Source organism: Macrosteles quadrilineatus, unplaced genomic scaffold (genome assembly GCF_028750875.1).
Source record: "Macrosteles quadrilineatus isolate MER2022 unplaced genomic scaffold, UCM_ALF_1.0 Scaffold_3__2_contigs__length_128488019, whole genome shotgun sequence".
Lineage (NCBI taxonomy): Eukaryota > Metazoa > Arthropoda > Insecta > Hemiptera > Cicadellidae > Macrosteles > Macrosteles quadrilineatus.
The window spans coordinates 27,895,744-27,914,550 of record NW_026542596.1 but is presented as its reverse complement, the minus strand read 5'-3'; the positions used below and the strand labels follow the sequence as shown (position 1 = coordinate 27,914,550).

Below are 18,807 nucleotides of genomic sequence, written 5' to 3'. Positions count from 1 at the left end.
TGGGTGGCATGATGGATTTCTAAAAATAAGTGGTGTTAACATTGTCTTGAGCTTTTTATATTATTAATTTTCAATATTATTGTTATAGCATACTATTAAATGCCTATGCCAATCAGATTTTTCTTAAAGAGACATTTTTTCTAACCATAACATAGTGTCTTTTTTTCTTATCGTCGTCACGTCGTCGTCGTCGGTTCGGTTGTTCGGTTGTGTTTTCTTTTGTTTTTTGTGTTTTCTCTGTTGGTTCTTGGCTAGGTGTTGTAATATAAAATTTTTTGGGGTACAGTTTCTTAACTGGGCTACGCTATTATTGATTGAAACTACCTATCGATTTGATTAGTAAACCTTCTTGCGATTTTGTTCACCCATGTCAATGGAAAACACTAGATCTAGGCTGGCATGGCCATTGATTGGTTAGACTAAGCAAGGAAGTAACTTTAATTAATCACTGTGTCTGGTTAGGCCTATGTGTTTAAAATATCAATCGTCATTGTTGAGATATGATCTTTCAAGTGTTATTTTAAACTAGGCCTATATAACTTAACGTTATCCGGCAGGGCCTAGGCCTAATTATAAGCTAAGTAAACTTAGATACACTAACAAATTAGGCCTAAAAGTTATCAAGTGTAACTGACAGAGTGTTCCCTATCAAGTTAGAGCCTGCAATCAAAGGTAATAGCCTACCTTGGCCTTTTCTACAGTGTTATTTAATTTAAGTTAAAAGGACCTAGGCCTAAGTTAATAGATAAATTTCTTATAAACTTAAACTTGGAGAAGTAAGCCTATCTGTGGCCTTAAGCCTGGTTTTTCTAGGCGCGGAGTGTGGAAAAGCGATTAGCAACGCTTAATAATTACCTAACAACGATGCACTTCTAGGTAAACAGTTAAGTTAACATTAACTTAAACTTAAATGACTGTAAGAGGCCTACCTAAGGCAAGAGGAGTCTATATATAAGGTTACATTGATCTTTACCTTGATCGCCAAGTGATCCATGTACCGTAAGTCCAAAAACAGGATTACGCACGTTTCGACATCGTCACAACACGACAAGCGTCATTGTAAAATCGTACAAAAACTTTCTAAACCATATGGTCACAGTCTTTCCGACACACACAATAAACACATTAGGTACCGGTAGGCCTACCAAAATACACTTTAAAGTAACTTAGGCCTACTAACTTAACTAATTTGTGGTAAGGCGACAGATCTGTGGAAGCCTCAGCTTGCGAGCAGATCTGTCGTATTACCACAAATTAGTTAATAACTTAGGCCTACTTTTAAATGTATTTTTGTTGCTCGGCAGTCGAGCCTCGGCATGCGAGCTTAGTTAGAAGCCTACTTTTAAATGTATTTTTGTACCGGTAATGTGATTTTTGTGTGTGTCGGAAAGACTGTGACGTGACCATATGGTTTAGAAAGTTTTTGTACGATTTGACAATGACACTTTGACGTCGAAATGCGCGTAATCCTATTTTTGGACTAACATGGATCACTTGGCGATCAAGGTAATGTTTCTAAATTTTAACATCAGTGATTCAGAAAACAACATACAACATGAAGAGGAGTCTATGTATTGCACTCCGTTTCTGTGCCTAACTTAGGAAACTCCGGCTTATCAGTTTGCAGTAAAGTTTTCATAATTACTGTTCTAAAGCCTAAGTTAGGTTTGAAGCATTCATAGCTCAATCAGAATCTATAAATTGATTCATGTGACAGATTGTTCTAAAAGTCAGTTAGGACCTAACCTCAGAATTTCTCATTTAGTAGGCCTAGGCATGGGTGCAGTGCCGGTAAAACCTGCAATATTTTATCAAATTAAAAATATATCGATTATGGTTCGGTTCGATGAATTTTAATAACTTAACTTAACTTAAACCACAGAAAATATACTACTATAACCCAGAATGCCAACCGCATGGTAAAAAGCGTTAAGTACTTTGAGAGAGCTTTGCCTGTCAATTCGTAGGCAGCGCCGCCAGCGTTGCAATGCCCTCAGCATAGCAACGCTGGCGGCGCTGCCTACGAATTGACAGGCAAAGCTCTCTCAAAGTACTTGACGCTTTTTACCATGCGGTTGGCATTCTGGGTTATAGTAGTAGGCTATATTTTCTGTGCTTAAACTTACTTAGGCCTACTTAGGTCTAACCTATAACAATAAAAGCAAAAATGATCCAATTTTGATGAAATTTAGTGTAAACGTGTCAACCTAAATTTATTCTAATGGGTTCGCAAACCAGCACGATCAGATTATGGGAACTATGGGGTTTTTATACTTAAGGTAAAAATAAGTTTTTCCCCTATTTAACCTTACAAACACAAAATTTTAAAACTTCATTCAAAAACTATTTTGTTGAGCTTAAAAAACCAAATTGGCTACGGTAATTTCTTAATGAAGCGTTATTATTCGCCTAATGGTTACCGTGCACTGAGAAAATTCCAAAAAATTGTAAATTTAAAATTTCTATATTATTCTTACGGAGAATAAACAATCAGGCAAGTGGAAATTCGCTTAGTCTGCAGGTTTGCTGCGGGGGAGGTAGGTATTATTTTAAATTTGAGCGACTAAAAACGGAAGAAATTAGACTAAAAACGGAAGAAATTAAAAATTTTCTAACTGTATGCGGTAATTGACTTAAGTTAGCCTATATTAATAAGGTTTAAGTTGGATTATGATAGTTATTGTTTATTTTGTTTTTAACTTTCATAAAATAAATTTTGATTTTGGTTGAGTTTAAAATCAATACCTAATAACTCAATTCCTCTTTAAACAACAAAAATATATATTGTAGAAACAATAGCTTTATCGAACCGAACCAAAATCGATATAGGCCCTCTGTATTGATATTTAAATCGATAATATATTGCAGGTTCTCTGCGGAACTGTTCTCCTAGGCATACAAGTAGTTTTGAAATTGTTTTGAATTAGCTTAAGTATCATCACCAATAAGTACATAATAAGCTTGATTCTAATATTTACCTACACCGAGTTAGGCCTAGGCTTATACTAATGGTTGACAGAGTGAGAAAATAAGCCATGAGTCAAAGTGGGCAATTTTTAGCTTGGCTTTATCCAAATAAGCAACTCCAATGCAGTGTTTTTTTTTTTTTTATAATAGCCTATTGTTAACATAATGAAGTTAACACGTTCGCTACTGCAATAGTACGAAATTTTCCATTCACATGGACCAGCGACGCACATATGCGACGGCCGGTTACCACCCATAGACTGCCGTCGCATATATGCGACGGCTAGTCACAATAAAATAGACTGCCGACGCATATTTGCGTCGGGGTTCTAATGTTATTAAAACGCTTATATCTTTGTAGTGGTCTATTTGAAGGCACTGAATTCCCTGTAGTGGTCTACAGAGATGTCTGACGTACAACTGCGTCGCTTGGTCTGTGGATATGATGATTGGTGATGTCATATAATAGTTGGAAAAACTGGTCTTTACTTTTCTGCATCACTGTATGTACGTATGCAGTATGTATGCTGCAACATCCTATGTAGCTTTTATATTCCCAAGTAGCAAAAATCGTTGGCAAATCGTTGGCCCAACGTTTCTGTCGATCGTTGGCCAACGGTATGTTTTGGCACTCAGTCTTACGGTTGGCCAACCAACCATTTTTTGCGGAAGGGCCAACCATCCCATTGAGCATAAACATAAAAAACACAAAATAATAAAGATTTTGTATGATAAGCATAATTATGAGTTGAGTAAATTGATTAAATGGTTCATAAAAACTTATTTTGAAAATAAAACAAGATAAAATTTTCCGACCGGGACAGGTCTCGAACCCGGTACCTTCGACATGTGAGCCTCACGCCTTACCTCTGAGCTAACTGTGCTTGTTGATTTAGAGTGTTTTCGAGTGGTCAAAGAGTAGCCGACAGGTGCAATGGTTACAATTAATACTTCAAATATTTTTGATGCTACAGTATAATGATTCTGTCTGTTTAGGCCTCAAGTAGTTGAGTTGTTTTTCTGGTAGTTAGTTGGAGAGGATACTAGTATTTGAATATAGATTATTTAATTACCAGATTAGTAGGCTACTGTTATAATTGATTGTTATATAATTAATTAGTCTGTTCTCTATAACTATTAAAAACTTGCTTAAATAAGTTAAAGAAAATAAAAAATAAAATGAATTATAATAATTATTATATGTTAAGCAGGTGTTCCCCACTGTATCTAGTATCACAACATCATCTGACTACATTTATTATGGATCCAAATTTTTACAATATTTGGCTTATATTCTGCTGCCATAACATTTTATGTGCATTTAAATAAATTAATTTGTTAAAATTCGTTTTAGAATGTTTTATACTTAAACCCAACGAATGCCCAACGAAGGCCCAACGATTCTTTCCTTTGTAGGGCCAACGAATACCAGTTTCCGTTGGGCCAACGTTGGCAAATCGTTAAAATTTCTGCCAACCATTTCCCAACCGTGCCGACCATTTCCCAACGTTGGGCCAACGATGTGTGCTACTTGGGTTTGTTCAGTTATAAACTGTTCTTGAATAATCTGTTTATTTTTTTACTTACTTTCACCTTAAAACACAAAAAATGAACTGTCGCATATATGCGACGTTTAGTCTATTTCAAGAATAACTATGATAATTTTCACTATTGTCTTCGCTGTAGACCGAGCGTCGCAAATATGCGACATTACAAAAAGTTATAAAAAATACAAAAAAACAAGAATAATTTATTTACAAACAAGATTGTAGCGTATTACAATGTAAATGATCACTGGTTTACAGGTTTTCGCCCATGGTCTGTGTGTACTGTTATCCAAGTAACAGCCGGTCTATGTGTAAGATTCAAATGTATACCTCAGTCTGTGGCAATGACCGCGGCGTCGCATATATGCGACGCTCAGTAGCGAACGTGTTAAGTCTATGATATTGCGTACGCCAAGGCCATCTTGAATTGTAGAATTTAAATGGTAGGACCTAGATGTTAAATTAATTATGCTTCTAACATAATATGCCTTAGGTAGGCTAAGCAACAATTTAAAAATATTTCATACTTAACTTGTGACCTTTCCTAGCCCACAGGTCACACATTTAAGGCCTAACTAAGGTAAAAGAAATTCCCAACTTAAGTTACCGTTAGGCCTATATTAAGCAATTAAGGAATAAAATATCTTGGCAATTTACCTTTACATAGCATAGTGGTTGTGGTGGGTATTTAACGCATGGGATAATAGGATACTATTACTAAAGTAAAGTGTCACCTATTAAGTTAGGCCTACCATTACCTAAGCTAATACTTATTACTAATAGCATAGTACCATAGATAATACCGGTAGTGGTAGGGCTTTCTTAGATATACCCGTAATAACAACAGATAATTGATATAACGTTTAATGAAATATTTGAATCAATATTTATATCGAACAAACATTTCATGCGATAATATATTCTAGGTACTCTGTGAGACACTTAGTGGTTTCATGCTTACAGCAAGCATCATAAAATAATTGTCTATAGTGCTTTGTTAATCTGATTATTTTTTAATCTTAGCCTGATCCGTTAAAACTCAAAGGAGTGAAATAAGTCTGATTATGTTTTTCTAGTGACACGTTCGCTACCGATTCCGTTTTGAAATTAAAGAATAACAAGTACAGATACACATGAAAAATATTTATTTTTACAAAATCTACAACTGTTACACTATTTTTCTAGATAACTCCCGCAATATTTGAGACATTTGTCATAGCGTGGTACAAGTTTGAGTACCGTATACCCTCCTCGTAGAATGTTGCCGCCTGTGTAGTCAACCATGAGGTAACACGTTCTTTCAGCTCTTTATTTTATTTTATTTTACATTTCAATGGAACACTCCATTTTTACAGTTTTGAACAAAATATGAATTAATTCAAGACAATGATGAACATGCGTTATGTATGAACCAAAATAAATATGTGAGGTATTGATGGCAATTACAAAAAAGGCAAATGAATTTTTTGCGTCCAGTTGATGATAAATTTTGTGCGTGTGAATTGTGGGGTCCCCTTCTACCCTTTTCTTTAGCTTTTTTAATTTCTTGTTTTTGTTTTGCAATATTTATTAAAGGGCAGATAAGGGGATTACAATGGTTTCTATGGGCTACATGCAGTTTAGGATGATGTTGGCATAGAGATACGTTAAATGTTGTACAAAAATATTTAATAATTGAAACAGTTTGACAGGTAAGTATGCAGAGCGAAGTGCGGTTTATCTTCATCGCAGATAAACCGCTGACCGCCAAGAAAAGACTTTAGATTGCGAAACAAATGAAAATCGCTTGGATCGAGGTCAGGGCTGTATGGAGGATAGTCAAAAACTTCCCAGCCAAAGCCCTAAAGAAGTGGCTTCGTCATATTTGCTGTGTGTGATCAAGCATTGTCATGAAAGAAAACCAATCCTTTCGTAAGCATTCCTTGGAGCTTATTCTGTATTGCGCGACGCAATTTCCTGAGTGTCTCGCAATAAACATCTATATTGATTGTTTGGCCTCCTGGCAAAAAATCAGTAAGCCAAATCCTTTTCTGTCCCAGAAAACTGTGCACATGACCTTTTGAGATAGCAAGAATTACTTTGGTTTGATTTTTGCAAAAACGTAAGTTAGTGTGCCTCTATTCCATTGATTGATGCTTGGTTTCAGAGGTATCATAAGCAACCCATAATAAGATTTGTCTCCCATGACTATCTGCAATGAAAATGTATCACCATTCTCGTCATAATGAGTCAAGAAATTAAGTGCACTGCCCATTTAGTGGTTTTTGCCCCGTTCAGAAAGGATGTTAGGCACCCAACGTGAGCAAAGTTTATAAAAGTCAAATTTTTTCAGTAACAATCTCGTAAATTACAATTCTTGAAACTTGAGGAAATTTACGTGCAAGAGCTCATATTGTAAAATTGACTAATTGCACTAATCATTTCATTGTTTACCACAGATGGACGTCCACTTTGTTCCTCATCATGCACTGTATCTTGCTCCTCTTTGAACTGTCAAACACATCTTCTCACCATTGAATTACTCATTACATTGTCCCCATAATAGATTTGTCGGTAAATGAATTGCTATATAACTTTTTGTACAGTATTAAAAAAAACAAATCACTGATCGAATTTCACAATCGGCTGGATTTTCAATCAACGCAGGCATTACGAACAAGCGTTACGAAGTGTACGACAAAAAAAGCGAGTTCCAAATGGCGTCATTTCCTTTCGGAAGACTCAGAGTAACTACTGCGCATGCGCTAACATGCGATCGCAATGCTCCCCCAGGGAGTAGGGGAATCTTACTTTCCGAACTTACCTCGTATGCAACGCTGCGGTCTTTGTCACAAACCAAGGTATACATTTAATATTACACATCTAGAGCTGGTGTCTTTTGGTTCACAATACCTACTCACAGACCATGAACCAGTGATGCAGCAAAGAAAAAAAAACAAGTTTAGCCAACTATTATATGATATGCCACTAATCATCATATCCACAGACCAAGTAAACTGCTTAGTCTTTTGTTTACATTCTGACTGTGGCTAAACATTCACCTAAAGTTACAGCTGTTAAATTACAGCTGTTAAAATCAGTGGCGATTCAAAGGGGGGGGGGGGGGGCACAGAGGCTGAAGCCACTCACGGGAGTTTTTATATTGGACCTGGAAGTATAAATTCAAACATAAGTTAATTTTTGTCGTAAATAAGTAACGGTTGTGTTTGAACATAGTTTATAGACCTTAAATGTGACGTAAAAAATAGCAAACTGTCCAGGGGACAGCTCTTAGACCCCTACTGGTGAGGAACACCCTGGTAGCCCTCCATAACAAGGCCCCTAGAACCGCCACTGTAAATAACAATTCACATATCAATCTTAATAAAGAAAGTTTCTCAGCATACCAGATATGCTGACCTTAAGATCGAGAATCTTTGGATGGACTCTAGAAATAAATTAAACTTAGAGGGGGTAAAGCCCTAAAGGAAATTATGAAAGTGTATATTTAAACCTAAGATGGTAATTGTTTTTTTTTTTTTGTAAATGTATCTTTGTGTTTGTACGTTGTATGGAAAAAATAAAGATTTCTTTATGAAAAATTACTATTTGCAATCATTAGCATTAAAATGACACCTAACTATTAAAATCCGAGACTTACCTAAGTTTTAAATTTGATAGGCTGGAAAAGGGTTGTTACATGAAATCCCTTTTTGTTTTAAGTTTATGGATTATTTAAAACTATTAATATATAGATAGTTGTAGGCCTATGACTCTTTAGTTTGGTTTCTTAGCTACTATTTAGTGAATTACTCATATATAGAGAATAAGCTATTACTGTCTCAGGTCTGAGTAAGACCTAGACCTGAAACAACTTTAATATTTAATTTTGATGTTCCAGTGGCCAAAAACACCATCTGTTCAGACTAATATATAAATATATATATATGTGTGTGTGTGTTTGTGTCCGTAAGCACGATAACTCGAGTAAAAACCATCCAATTTCAATGAAATTTCATACAAACCTGTTTGGACGAGTTAGCACAGGAGCATGATCGAACTACGGGAACACAGATTTATGGGTAAAATTTGGTTTTTCTCATTTTGGACTATATAAAAATTAAATATTTTCTCTCTAAACCATTTTGAACAGCTTAAAACAGAAGAAACTTAATACATTGAGATGTTTTCGTACGGTTATTTAAAATAGAAAAAATAAAATATTTTAAAAGAAATTCCCCTGTTATATATATATTTTTTTGTTATTCTAAGCTATTAAGTATTTTACCAAAAATTACACTTTATTATCACCCTCCTTGTATTAGCAAACCTAGGTACTCGATAAACCTAATGTTATTAAAATACATTTAAGTGAAAATCAAATAAGGCAAGTAGAAATTCGCTTAGTCGGCAGGTTTGCTGCGGTGGAGGTAATTTTTAATGAAAATTGGTATTTACTGAATGTTTGAGATAAAAGAGTCCCATATAAAAAAAAAAACAACTTTCATTCGATGTAAAACTTGAAAATGGGGACTCTCTAAAGGTTATTTTAAAGTTAATATTCATAAAAACAAGCAACCAAATAAAAATTTACAAGACATTATTGCATTTAAATCCAAGTTCAATACCACTTAGAATGTAAAGATAGGCCACACTTTAAGTTTTAAGATTGGTTTCAACTAACTTACAGCATAGCAGAATCCATGACTACAAGTTCTGTATTGAGTACTGAATTCTTCAGGTATTAGTTAGCGACTTGTATCTCAAGTAACAGTCTAATGAACACCAACAAGCTGTAGAAATTATGCAGGAATGCCATCAGGGCTAGGTGCTCTTCCATTTCTAAGGAATGGGACAGCGGAGGAAAGTCCCTCTTCCCGAAAGGCTGGTAACGCGCCCTAATCTCCAAATTCCCTCGCTGGTAGCGGTGGATGCTTTGGAAATAACGCTTCAATGACAGTAGCAACGGTGACAGGTTCCATGACTGTAGTTGGTGATCAAGTCCCTATCATTTGGGTTACAATCTTGTAGCCCATCACTCAAGAATTGTTCTGGATGTCCTGACAGTTGCTTCCAGCACCTGACGTTACTCCAGTTGATAGCACTATATGGGGATCTTGAATTGCGGCCTTGAGCTCTGCCGATCTAGCTTCAGGCCAGTTTCTGGCATGGTGCGCTGCTCGTTGGAGCTCAAGGCATATTCTCCAGGGTTCTACAATCTTGGGTTTCCACCAGTTAACTGGCTTCTTTCTGCGGTGGCAAAAATCCTAGGCATGGAACGATCAAATGCCGGAGATGGTGGAACGCATTGTCAACGTAGCTTGAAATTAGGCACTTCCAATGTCCCCAACAGGCTAATTTTTTATGTAACCCTGAAATGTGCCCTGGCAAAGACAACTGAGATACATTGAGATGGATGAACTGAGCTGGCATATTGTGTATTTGCCCAGCTCAGGAAAGTTCAGGAATATCCTTGAAGAAAATTGCCAGATAAGTCGCTTGCAGAGTAGTCCTCAGAGACTCTCCTATCAGTGACCGGTGGGCTAGGTCTTCAGATGCCAGAGAGATGTCAGGGACCATCTTTCCATGCCGGGGGTGACGGATGTTGGAAACGTCACCTGTATTTAGGATATAGAGAGCTAGCCTGGCTGCCCTCTCTACAAACATACCGCCTTCCTGTGTTTGTTTCACATTCCACCACACTAGCATTAAAATCCCTCCAAACAGTAACCTCACCATCGATGTTTAGGATCTCGTCCTCTAGAAAGTCGAACATTTGACAGTACTCTCCAATTGTGTGTGAAGTTGTAGGAGGGAAAAAATACTTGATATTTAGAAAATATTTACTCCCTCATAGTAATTTTGCATTTAAAACTATTATCATAATGACTTAAAATATGAATCTAAATATGAAGTTTTAAAACTTTAAAACATTTGTTTTATCACTCGCACAACAAAATCAGCAGTTTCTGCTGGTTCAAAATAGTGTTTTCTCCTCCACCTCGCCACACAAGTTTTAAATTCTCATGTATTGTGATATGATTGTAATTCTTCTTATGGGTCATGTGAGAGATGTTCTTACACACTGCTGTACATTACAGCAATGAATCATCACAAATAATAATTGTTGGAGATTTTATTTATTAGATTGACAAACCTATATTGCTTAGCATTTTCTAGCAATATTGCTGGTTTTAGTAATAAATTGAAATACATTCTTTGATTATACATCACGGAATTTGGAAAGATTTACCCGTTCTTTTAGTGGATTTTCTCAAACCTGTCTTATGACCTTGGACCAAAGTTTCCATGCATAAACCATCTCCCTGATTCCTGGTCCTAGCTGCTTTAATGACACAAGCCCAAAGTGCAGTAAAGAAACTGCTTTGGTGAAAAAGTATTGTCATACTGTAGATTTAACATACTCCCTTAGGGAGTTTGTTTCATCTATAGTATTATGGATTTGATAAGTGCCTTAATTAAGTTAAAACTTCTTGAGCAGCTGATCAACTGATATGAATGTGGTTGATCTACTGTTAAATAACATATTTGTATGTATGAAATTGTCTTCGTTCATTCTCATACGCGACTTCGGAGCGTACTCCTAGTATAAGGTTAAATACCTTATTAACGTCTTCAATCCAAGTCGTATTTTTATGATTTAGTTTCGGGGCTAACAGCTCCATTGTCAAATCTTCTTGTCTTGTTAAATTACTGTTAATAGCATTGGTCATTGTTGAAGTTCACATGTAGACATATACTCACATACAAAACATCTTAATATATAAAAGAATGTTGTGTTAGTTACAGCGTTTATAACTAGAAAACTACTGAACCAATTGGCATGAAAATTTACAGGGATATTCCTTAGGTACTAGAATAACATAATAGCCTGTTTCCGTTTCAAAAACCCTTAAGGGAAGCGTCCTATGGCCCTTTGCAGTTTACATGTTAATCTTATGGAAGAATGTTTTATTTTGTTTACCATGCCATGTTTGTCATTTCTTGATTAAATTAAATTAAGGAAACAGCTGTTGTAATGTTAACCTAATTTTTAAAAACAAATCCATGCATAACAAATGAGAGCTGTCAAATAGGTTTCTATTCCATTTGTTTTTTACGAATATTTGTTGTCAAATGTAACTGAAGGCAAGTGAGCACAGCGAACGAGCTCCAGCCTATAGGTGAGTGAGCGTAGCGAACGAACTTCAACCAGGACGTGATTGAGCCATGCGAACGAGCTCATCTTGAAAATGAACGAGCATTTGACATAAAACCACATTAGGACAGGACGATGTCTGTCGGGCCAGCTAGTTTATATATATATATACAAGCAACATTGAAAATTAATATTTTGGCCGGCCTAAACAAAAGTGACTAGCGTTGTGGTTGTACGGACCGGTACACTGACTGACCTATTATTATTATTATAATGGATAGTTTTGCGCAAGGTTTCCCGTCATGATTAACATTTTAAGTATATGGTTTATGGAGGTGTGACTTGTAGTTTTCTCAAAAGTTCATGAGTACTTTGGGATTTTATATGGATGCTACTCCATTTCCCAGACATTATTTTTGGGGAAAACAAACACAATACGTTTTTATAAATTTTTTTATTTTTAAGTAAAAAAGTTGATGAATTTTGCATTTTAAAAGTAAAATCACCCTTTTTGCACAATATTACAAATTTATTAAATCAAAAAATAAACATAACTGTAAACAATTCTACTGTGACAGTTGTCAATGTGTATCACAGCTTTTTATTTCTGCTTAGTTCAAATAAGCTGTTGTCATAAATTCACTTGCTGCCTTGAGACTTGGACTGCGGTGTTGTCACTCTAGTCTCGCCGTGGTCTTCTATTACTATAAGGCTGTGAAGCTACATATATCACCTCACTCCATTCTACAATCACCTTGTATTCATATTTATTTATCACGCACCCAAGTTTGCATCGATATCTCAAAGAATAAAATTGATAATTGATTAGTAATATTTGCTCTAGGTAAAATTAACAAATTTTTGTGTTTCCAGCCCACGATGGACTACAACGAGGAAGAGGACAATATAGAGAACTCCAAAAGATGCAGTAAAGATAGCTTAAACTCAGAACACAGTACTCTACAGCCAGGCAGTGACGACTACTATGGAGACAACAGGATATTAATACCAGAAACAGGCACAGTAAGTACATTTGTCAAGTATTGTCTTGTAATAATGTTTTATGAGAACAACTTTGGCCCTAAATATTACTTCTTCAGCTGTACAAAAGTAAAATATCATCAGGTGTAAAGGACGACCAGATAGGTTATCATTAATTTAAAAAGTATTGTAGTTGTGGGAATGTAATAGGTGTACTACCAATCTAATTTATGTTTTGGATAGATCATACATGTCACCAGGTGCTAACATTTTTGTTGTAAATACATTGTTTTAAATGTTATGTTTGTTTGCAGGATAAGTTTAGTTGGAGAAAGCTATGGGCGTTCACAGGACCAGGGTTTCTCATGAGTATTGCCTATCTAGACCCAGGAAACATAGAATCAGATCTGCAATCAGGCACATTAGCTAAATATAAGGTTAGTTATAATTCATTTTGATTGCAGTTAATGACAAATAAGGACTAAAACATACATCATCAGACAATCTGGAACGAGTAGAGCATCGTTTGAAGAAACTGGCTACGCATGTTTAGGTGGTTTTGTAACTTTGCCATTGTCAGATTATCATATGGTTTCACTTCTTGAGGTCTTGTCAGAATAAATTATACAGTTTACACAGATATTGGAGTTGCTGAGATTGCATTACTCTATGCAGTTCCTATAGCTTGTCTCTTGGTATGCAATGCACTGTGCAGCTTGTACACCTAGTTCGATAGGAATTATTCACTGCAGTTAGCTATTAAAATACACTACTATTGATATATTGTAGCTCCTATTGCTTAACTACTGCTAAACATTTCCCCATGTAGCTTCTATAGCTACTGATCATGCATTAAATTACTCTGAAGCTCTTATAGCTTACTCTCTGTGGGTTTCATAAGACCACTTCAACATACTACTCTATTCACACCACTGTACTCTGTGCAGCTCCTATGGCTGCTGATGAGTGCCACCATCCTAGGTCTGGTGATGCAGAGGTTGTCTGCCAGGCTGGGTGTAGTGACGGGTCTACATCTGGCGGAGATGTGCTATAGAAAGTATCGAACTGTGCCTCGTATCTTTCTCTGGCTGATGACGGAGGTGGCCATCATTGGTTCAGACATGCAGGAAGTCATCGGTACAGCCATTGCGCTCTACCTACTCTCCAATAAGTTGTAAGTTAGTGTTTGCAAGATACATTTGTTTTATAAGGCAGATAAAGTATTTGTCTGACTTTCTGGGTGACAAATGTTTGCTAACATCTGCTGTCTTTGGTTGAGTGTTTGTTGTTATCAATATTTGCAATCATTTGGGTCCGGTGAAAAAACTGAGAAATTTTCTGTTTGTAATATATAAATATTGGACACTGGCTTACAATATAATTTACAGAATTGAGTTTATAATTTTTCATTAGTGCTACTATTCTACCACTAGTCTCAACCTATTGGTTCAAGTAATGTGGGAAGGTCCACCTATGAATGAGAACTGTCAGTGGCGGTTCTAGGACCTTGTCAAGGAGGGGTCAGGAGGTCCGGGGAAAATTTGGAATTTTCAAAGCCATATGGTGACTTTCTAAAGCCATTTTTAACACCTAAAACCGTGCCCAATTGTCCATAAACTCCCATTTCACCTGTTGTTTGTCATGAACAAATAGACATTTAAAAAATTAAACTATGACGATTGCATTCATGAATTTCAAAACACACTGTAGACTACGGCCATATACTCCTAAAAGCCGTTGGGTGACTTTCTAGAGCCAGTATTAACGTCCATAACTGTGTGCAAAATCTCCCATTTCCTCATTTATTTGTCATGAATAAGAAGACATTTTTAGAAATCATAAACAACAATGTTTTTATGAGTGTGTCCTTTTACACATACAAACCAAAGTAAATTGACAAATATGATAGAAAAGAGCCTTAAATACATTTTTCAGCCCTTAACAATCCAGATTTATCAAGTTGTGATTCTTGTGTCAGGATCCCTCTGTGGATTGGAGTCCTCATCACTGCTACAGACACCTTCTCGTTCCTGCTACTGGACAGGTACGGTCTGCGTAAGCTAGAGTGTCTCTTCGCATTCCTTATCACTGTCATGGCCATATCGTTTGGATATGAGGTAAGCAGTTTTATCAATGTAAAAGTTGCTTTAAACAATATGTATAGCATTCCAGAATGTCTGTAAATACATATACACATAAGGCTATATTTAAATAAACTAACCACTGTGGATTGAAGTAATAGTCGCAATCATAGCACCAATGCTGTACTACAGTAGGCCTAGAGGCCATGAGAGTCTGCAGTTGGTGGCAGTCAATAAGAAGACCGGGCTAGCACAACCCCGTTGACTACCGCTCGTACCCCTTCGCAGGCCATGGTGACACTAATTAAAATATACTAAACAATATCTTCAAGTTAGCTAGTATAAATTTCCACCGTGATAACATATTTCTCATACTAAAGTAAGTGTGTGGATAGTGATATTTAATTTCAGATCGGATAGTTAATCCTCGGTTTGGATCGGATCGGATATTGGAAGGTTCGGATTAGGATATTTTTGAATTTGGATAGTTTGGTGTTGCTTAATAATAATTTACAATTATATACCAAACCTATAATACAATTTAAAGCTGTGTAAATAAATGTTAAAGACAATTTTGCATTATAAAAGTTTGAATTAGCCACGTTCCACTGTTTTCTCTCTCTTGAAAATCACAATTCACAACATCTAGTTTCAAAAGTTGGTTGCTTGAATACATTTTAGTCCACCCAGCAGCCGAAATCGTCTCACAACACTTCAGCTTAGGAGACAACTGATGTCAAACGATAGGCCCTAGCTTACCATTAGATGTTGCCGGCGAGTTAATTAGGGCAATTAAGTTAAATAACACTGTAAAACTTGTCTATCACGCATTTACTGAATAGCTAAATTTAATTCTTATTTAATGTTATTTAATTTAATTAATAATTTAACGTATTTACCTTCAAACATAATTCAGTATAACCTTGATGAACAGATGATTACACTACATAACAGAATCATCATTATCCTAAGAAAAATACCAAGATTATTTAAAAAATTGTACAGTATTTAAATCGTAATCCTAGTTTGTTAAAATGGAGGATTGTAGCCTATGTTCAACTATTCCAGTCCATTATTGATATGCAGTAGGCTAGGCTCCCAAATTATTGTTTTTAAAACGTAAACAGTTCATTTGAGGAAATAAAAATTAATGCAGTCCAAGGTCAAGTCGCGCTAGCAACTGCTCCTGCAGTACAGTCGTGTGCGCTATGTCACAAAAACTTGGCTGATAACGACTTGGCTTTGTAGTCTCTAATGGGGTGATTGATAAGGATTGAATGCGTGGCTTTATATCCTTTTTACGTGGCTTTATATACTTTTTACGAGTGCTGTTATTATCTTTATATATGATTTCATACTTCTTAATGAGCTATCTAATGTTTTATAGGTTAACAAAATAATTGTTTTCAACCACGGGTATTTAGCCTATACTTATTGATGTCCGGATCCAATAAAGGTCATTGACCTAAAATATAACAATTGTGCAATACAGGCTAGTAAATTCATGTGAAAATGCAAATAATGGAATTACTATTCAAATTCAAATATTTCTTCTGGTCGAATACAATCATTGCTAAATAATCATGGTTAATAGATATTTTTCTACTGTAAAACCAAAACACTGCTAGCTATCAAAGTGGCCGGAGACAAAACTATCGAACAGTTTGTTGTAAAATTGCCTTCTTACATCCAATGGCTGTAAACTATTATGGTGACGCAGCACCCCTAGTTTCAGGGGACGATCACAAGTTGACTTTAATTTGACCTCAGTAGTTCTTTTCTGCTTTTGTCTATTTGTTCCAGATGAATATAATCATAAAGCAAAACAGCCGATAACGACTAAACGAGATATCAATACGCCTTCTTCTTTGAACTCACAAATATTTTAAGCTAGGCTAAAGTAAATCTCGAGAAAATAATAAATACAATAAAATTTAGTGTTCGGCGTAACTTTGGTTGTTAATACTTGGCTCAAAACTACACTTTTTAGGTTTTTCATAAGCCTTAGATTACGCTACCACAAATTACTTAGATATCTATTGTTATTACAGTACTGTTGTTTGTTGATTCGATAATTTTTCACGGTGAATACCAGACGACGCGCATTGAATGTTTTGACGACTAGACAATTAGTCTTACTCGTTGGCGCTGTCATGTCAATGGAAACGAAATTTTGAAATAACGTCCTTGGAAAGTGGACACTAATAATGCTTATTATCTTATAAAGATTTGTTTTCAGTCTAAAACGTCGTAATATACAATCCATCTGAAAAAGTTGGATATTTAAGGAATAGTGTCGGATATCAAATTTGGGCTTGGGTCGGTTACGGATATCCGAACTGAACCGAATCCAACCCGATTTTTTTGATATCCGCACACCTCTACGACTAAAGAATATAATATATTACAGAAATAACCAGAGCAAAGCTTGATAGTATGGTACTTTAAAGATATTAATGTTAACATTATTATTAAATTTTTAGATTTGGCCAAGTATTGGCTAAGACAATTGTTTGACTCTTTCTCTTTTTTCTTATAAGTTTTGTATGCAAATGGCAAATTATGGATGCCAATAAAATAAACATTGTTGGCCTGAAATTATGCAAGTTAAGCAACTACTACTTTATGCATGTCCTTACTTTGCTCGTGTCCAAATTTCATATTTGTATCACCCAACCCAACTCAAACTTGTGTATTTTCATTTTTGGGTTGTAATGAACTAGTTCACGAGTTATAGTTAGAGATATGGACCCAACTAGTGTATAGTTTGGTTTATGTCTATCAAAAATAGTGTTTTAAATTCAATCCAAAACTGTACAACAATGGTATGTTTCAGTTCATCGTAGTGAAACCTGATGTAGGACAGATGCTGAAGGGGTTGGTGATCCCTTGGTGTGAGGGCTGCAGCTCTGATGCTCTGTTGCAAGGTGTTGGCATCATCGGGGCTGTCATCATGCCTCACAATCTCTACCTGCACTCCGGCCTGGTCAAGGTGAGACTTCATACGGGATAAAATTACTGAAATAATGTCAGGTATCAAAGTCAGATGTCAGTATTACTGGCTTTTGGCGAAAACACTAAAACAGAGAATCAATTTAATTTTACTGAGATAGCGGAAAATGATGATAATCTATTTGCAATCCTGGAGATCTTAAAGATTTTGCCACAATCGTGGGATGATCTTGCCATTGGTGTGGAATGATGGCTATCATGACATAATAATATATACATACCACACCAAATTTATGATTACTTATGCCAATACTGCTTTTTTACAACCATTCAACGCATTTGTTAACAAAATATATAGTTTCAATGAGTGTGTGTTTTTCTAGGCTCCAGCCCTGAATTGTTTTTTACATAACTTCCAGAGGACTATGGCATTACCACTTAGACGAAATCTATTGGTGATTGGCAATACTGTTCTGTTATTGCTCGTAAAATGGCCATCATCAGTGAGGATGAAAAGTCAGCTGACCACGTAAGGGATATGACAGGGTTTATGAAGTGTGTTTGTGGAATCCTGTTTTCCTTTTAATTCTTTAAACACTGGGTTGTTACAATGCAAGATTTTCAAGTGTTTTTCTAAACCAAAATTTTTCATTACAGTCAAGGAATATCGACCGCAAAAATACAGCCAAGGTGAGAGAGGCAAACCTGTACTACTTTGTAGAGAGTACGATCGCATTGGCAGTGTCTCTGGTTATTAACGTGTTTGTTGTTGCTGTGTTCGCCCACGGACTTTACAACAAGACAAACGTTGATGTTGTAAGTATAGGACTGTAAACATATCTAGTAACTCTCCACATTTAATCCACAAACAATATAGAATGTAAATGAGATAAGTAAATTTAGTTTTACTGTGTTGTTATATTTTATGCATATTATCTCAAATTGAAAATCGTTAGAATAATTAAATTCCCAAAAATTTGGTATTTTTAAGAAATTAGAAACACCTTGAAAATACTGAGGTACTACTTATAGTTTTAAGTCTGGTAAACTTAATATTGACCCCCCTAAAATGTAATGTAATTGGTACTTTTGATAATAATTTTTGTATTGAATTTTTTATGTAAAGGAAGATTAAATTTGT

General features: G+C 35.7%; 1 protein-coding gene across 8 annotated transcripts in view; it reads left to right on the top strand.

Moving 5' to 3' along the window:
• The window catches only part of LOC128988516 (protein Malvolio-like), a 117,483-nt gene that overhangs the window by 77,574 nt on the left and 21,102 nt on the right, over positions 1 to 18,807 (top strand). For all 8 annotated transcript variants that reach the window (XM_054409879.1, XM_054409880.1, XM_054409872.1 and 5 more), the window contains exons 2-7: positions 12,526 to 12,675; positions 12,948 to 13,070; positions 13,581 to 13,807; positions 14,612 to 14,750; positions 17,551 to 17,706; positions 18,324 to 18,482. In XM_054409879.1, the coding sequence (XP_054265854.1) occupies positions 12,526 to 12,675; positions 12,948 to 13,070; positions 13,581 to 13,807; positions 14,612 to 14,750; positions 17,551 to 17,706; positions 18,324 to 18,482 (954 nt within the window). The remainder of the gene's footprint in view (positions 1 to 12,525; positions 12,676 to 12,947; positions 13,071 to 13,580; positions 13,808 to 14,611; positions 14,751 to 17,550; positions 17,707 to 18,323; positions 18,483 to 18,807) is intronic.